The following is a 4,755-nucleotide window of genomic DNA, read 5'->3' on the forward strand; positions in this document are numbered from 1 at the left end:
TCCCTATTGGAGCCTTTGGGCTTATAGTATCTTGCTTTTCCAACTAGGGTTGTAGCTTGGCTAGTAATAATAATAATAATAATCCAACCTAGATATATGGCTTCTGTCCTTTACTTTCTATCTCTCCCTTTGGTCTCTTTCTTCCTACTTATCCATTTCTTTAACTTCACCGTGGTTGAATTTTCCCTTCTCATTCAAGGACAAATCCTTTGGGAAAGCCCGTTAAGAATGATAGGATGTGACTCTAATCGCATTAAACTGCATCATCATGATACATCAATGTTACTAGAATTTATATCTAGGAAGAGGTTATATAGATTGTATGGTAAGTGTAAATTGATGAAAGAGTAACCGCAAATTCAGTAAGAATTTTAAAGATATTGTAGAATAACTATCTTATCTGGATTTTATTTTGAATTGGGCCATTTACTGATTGATCAGTATTAAAAATGGAATTGATTCCTCAAACCTGACTAAAATCTGAGTTAAAACTTTGGGAAGCATGTATGCACAGATTTATGAATAAAATGAAACTGGATGTACTGTGTATCACAATTGTAGGCAATGCAGTGATATGATGTGATAAAAGATAATCTAATATGGGTGAAATGATCAGGAAAACTCCTTTCCGAGATAAAAACGGGAATGTTCCTGAAAAACTTTGCACCAGCTTTACAAATGAGAAACATGTTAGGTGAGATTACATATGCTTATCATAATGTGCTCTCCTCTGGTGAATCTTCTACATCATCCTTGCCAGGTTCAGGTGATTCAGATCTTGAACTTTGTTCGATTTCTGGAGTACGAAGGCAGAAGTCATATTGCGTGTATTTTGATATAAATGTCAGAAAATCGTGTCTACTGCACCCATAACTTGCAAGAGGAAATCCAGCATATAGCATCGTTGTCTTCTGGTAAATCTGGGGTTGAGTGACAAAATTTAAAATATTAAAGACATTTGTGGCTTGACCCATATGAATTCTTACTCATTTAGAATATTGCAGGAATAATTATTATGATTATAAGATTACATTCTACTGTGTTAATATTAGTGTAAATAATTCTGTGATATTTTCTCTTTATTATATCAATATCCATTTATGGTGATCTTATGCTTAAATATTTTCATCAAAGTAGTTATTTCAACCAGTGTTTATTTTTTCACCATATTTTGTATCTATAATTCATTAAGAAAATGCAGGTACACATCAAGCAAAATTTAGTGCTTGTCCATTAATCTCATTCAATTTAATCATATAGATTAGAAATCCCAATTAATTTTTAGTAATTTGAAAAGTTTACACATAAAAATAGAAAAATTATCAACATAGCAGTCTTGAATCATCAGATTACTAAGACAGAATTATAATCACTGAAGAATGACTAACTCACCAGAACCATGCCAACTTTGACCTGACCATTGTTGAGAATGGTGCTAGGTGCTGCTTTTCTGTCATTCTTCTTCTTGGATTTTGGCTTAGTTAGCTGGTACTTGATGAAAGCTATTGACGGCTTGCTGGGGGTTTGTAGACAAGGACGAAGGCATGGCAGATTCTGAGCTGCGTAAACAGCCTGGATGAGAGACTCCCCACCCACGACCACAGATCCAAGACTGGAAATAGAGTGTGATTATAGAAATTGATAATTTTCTTTTTGTAAGTGTAGCTTTTATGCTATAATAATAAAAGGATTTATGGAGAAACATCTTTAGGAATTTTAACAGTATGGCCTCAATAGGGTTTCAAGCTAGTAGAAGGGATGAATGTAAGGTTGATAGCTGAAAAAACGGTATTGCTGGAATGGATAACAGACCTAAGGAATCTGGTGAGAGTAGTGGATCTCACTGGGGTTAGAGATATATATTTTCTGCTTTTAATACTAGGAAGGCTTACATCACATTTTAATTTCTTTGAGTACTGGAATGTCCAATATAATAGTTTCCTTATCATTTTGCCTTGCTTGTTTAAAAAAAACAAAAAAAACATACTTTTTAATAAATACTATTCTTTAAAAACTTATTTTCTTAAATCTGTAAATGGAAGGTTTTATGGTGAGAATGTATTTTTTTAATTGCATTTTTTATATGTGTATAAATGACTAAATATTTGATGGCAATGAATGGCCTCGCTGGTCCTAATGCTAGGTTTTTCTGCCTGAATGTTAGGCTATATCCCATTCTGATCCAGTTCAACATTATTTTCATAGTTATTGTTAACTGATAAAAATGAATTAATTTTAATCTCCGCTAACGAAGTTGGAAGGAGTTTGTTTTCGCCCCTGTTTGAGTGTTTGTTTTTGTGTATGTGTGTGTTTGTTTTTGAACAGCTTCCTGCCCACAATTTTAATTGTAGAGTAATGAAACATGCAGGGATTAACTGGTATATAAAAAGATGATAATGATTAAATTTTGGATGGTCAAGGTCACAGTCAAGCAAAATGTCTAATTCACACAATCAGCCTTAAGTTTCAACATTATTGTCACAGAGACTTCAAACTTGGTTCATATTTGAGTGTATGAAAATCTACTCCAATTAATGCATGTTAAGGTCGAAGGTCAAGGTCGAGCAAAAGATAGAGAAATAAGGTGCTGCGGCGGAGGTCTGTGCTCTACTGAGTACCCCTCTTGTTGATCATGTGTCATTCCAAAATATACCTCTTAACTGGAATGTCTATGTAATCCAAAGAAGAATGCCCTTTGTTTTATCTTCATTAATGAAGAATAATGAAATTATGAATAATATACTGTATATGTCATTATAATAACAAATTCATGCCAATTTGTCATACCTGCTCCTGTTAATTGAAATTTTTCTTTTTTTTATTTCAGATAAATTTCCTCAACTTTATTGACAGTTCTCAGCTGCTGTTTATGTATGTACAAACATTTTAGTTGATTTTATCCTTATTTTCAATTTCTTTTCTATTCTGCTTCTCTTTATATTCTATATATCTTTCTTAACAGATGAATATTGGCCTTTCTGGCTCAAGATGGCCTATTTTTTCTACTTTGCCCATTAAGTACTGCATATAACTTTTATTTGTTTATTTATTTTTATTTTTACAAGCCAAGGTATTTACCATACATTCAACCCTCCAATTTTGTTAAAGTTGTGAATTAACTTGATGAGGGAACTAACTTCCCTGTTCACAAAGAAAAAGTACTCTCATAAATACTGAAGCTGATGTATATACAGTACAGTACAGTATATTGTACTGTACTTATATAAAGAAAGGGATTTTATTACTGACCTGTCGACAGCGCTGGTCACAACAAGGACGATGAATCTATGTGCTGGTGTGAGAGAGAGAAGGAGCACCAGCTCCTTCTCTGTGATTGCAGGGAGAGCACTTGGTGAGCACAGGCACCTTCTCCAGTAGGGACGAGAGGAGAGGAGGTTGTGGATAGTCTGAAGGTTAATAGCGGTCTTTTTTGCTTTATTTCTGAAAAGATAACTGGGAATCATTATATATTCAAAGTAAAGTATTAGCTGCTAGTTGATATTTGCATTACTGTACGGTATTTAATTCAATACAAGAGCTTGAGAAGTGAAATGCTATTTGTTTAGAAAGAAAAATTTAACAAAGGGCATATTGAATAAGTGTGAATTTTAGAGAGGGCCGTAGGCCTAAATATAAACCTCAGCGCTAAAACATTTAGGATTTTTTGAGTTAATAATATATGCAATATACATACGTCTTACTATTGCCAAATCCTAGGGCCTATTGATTTTGAACTCGATAGTGTTGCCATAAAACAGTTGCAAATGGTCTCCTTGTTCAGGATGTGTATAGTAGAGGCACTTAAAAAAGTTCATTCTTGTATATGAAAAAAACAAGATGCTAGGACCGACATTTATTGAGGGGGTAATTTTTAAAAATTGGTCTGGTCTGTATTTTTGACTTGAAGATATGTTTTTTCAATGTGTTTCAAACAATCGTGAGCTTCATTCTATCAGTAATCAGTATATTAGGAAACAGAGTTGCCTCTTCCATGGCAAACAATAATGGGGGACCACAGTACAAAATGAAACTATGCTTTTAGTATGGTGAATAGGAATACTGAGATGCATCCTAATCTAGACAGCTAATTTAGGGCTGCATGTCTTAATTACATTGGAGGGACTCCAATGTCTATAATCTGATCTAAGGAGCCATATCACCTTAGAAATTTTGCATAGTCTTAGTGGCTACCAGTAATAGTAGATTGTCACAAGATTTTAATTATGATTTTCATGTTAAGCTTATCATGAATCATAAGTAACAAAGTTGAAAAAATTCAATATCCCGACCCCATTCTTAGAGTAATTTTGAATGTTGTTTACATTACATACCTTGACTGAACCCTTATTTGATTACAAAGCTGTCGCAAAACGACTGGACAAGCAACAACACAGTCTTCCTCTTCAGTATCTCTTGTAGTGTTATCTCTGCTCCTAGCTCCTCCTCCACTTCTTTCCATATCCTTTAGAGGGCAGAAGGCTTCTCTGTGTTGAGTTGGAGATGAAGCACATTTTAGATGGTGTCCAGCAACACTTCAAATAATACTCATTTATGCACAATTTCATACATACACCACTATGATGGCTTAATAATCTTCTTTAAAACTTTCATTATTTGGTAGTGAGTTCAAATCCTGTGCAGGTGTGATAGAATCCACTGAAATGCTCATGTGAGCTATGGATGGGTCAGTGGGCACTGTGGCCTCATGGTTCAATGCTCTGGTGAGGATATTTAGGACTGTCACTCACAAGTTCA

The 4,755-nt window shown here is 34.2% G+C and overlaps 1 protein-coding gene across 1 annotated transcript; it reads right to left on the reverse strand.

Moving 5' to 3' along the window:
• Positions 1 to 269: 269 nt before the first annotated feature.
• On the reverse strand, positions 270 to 4,466 carry LOC137614748 (uncharacterized). Its single transcript, XM_068344421.1, has 4 exons — positions 4,332 to 4,466; positions 3,250 to 3,441; positions 1,393 to 1,612; positions 270 to 920 (listed from the first exon to the last, which is right to left on the reverse strand). Exons 1-4 carry the CDS (start codon positions 4,457 to 4,459, stop codon positions 714 to 716), a joined length of 747 nt encoding a protein of 248 aa, XP_068200522.1. The 5' UTR covers positions 4,460 to 4,466; the 3' UTR covers positions 270 to 713.
• Positions 4,467 to 4,755: the final 289 nt, after the last annotated feature.

Source organism: Palaemon carinicauda, chromosome 21, assembly GCF_036898095.1.
Source record: "Palaemon carinicauda isolate YSFRI2023 chromosome 21, ASM3689809v2, whole genome shotgun sequence".
NCBI classification, from domain to species: domain Eukaryota; kingdom Metazoa; phylum Arthropoda; class Malacostraca; order Decapoda; family Palaemonidae; genus Palaemon; species Palaemon carinicauda.

Coding starts and splice junctions, on each gene's coding strand:
- LOC137614748 (XM_068344421.1), bottom strand. CDS start 4,459: ATGGAAAGAAGTGGAGGAGGAGCTAGGAGCAGAGATAACACTACAAGA. Junction 3,442..4,331: donor CAAATAAGGGTTCAGTCAAG/GTATGTAATGTA, acceptor TTATCTTTTCAG/AAATAAAGCAAAAAAGACCG. Junction 921..1,392: donor TCAAAGTTGGCATGGTTCTG/GTGAGTTAGTCA, acceptor ACTCAACCCCAG/ATTTACCAGAAGACAACGAT.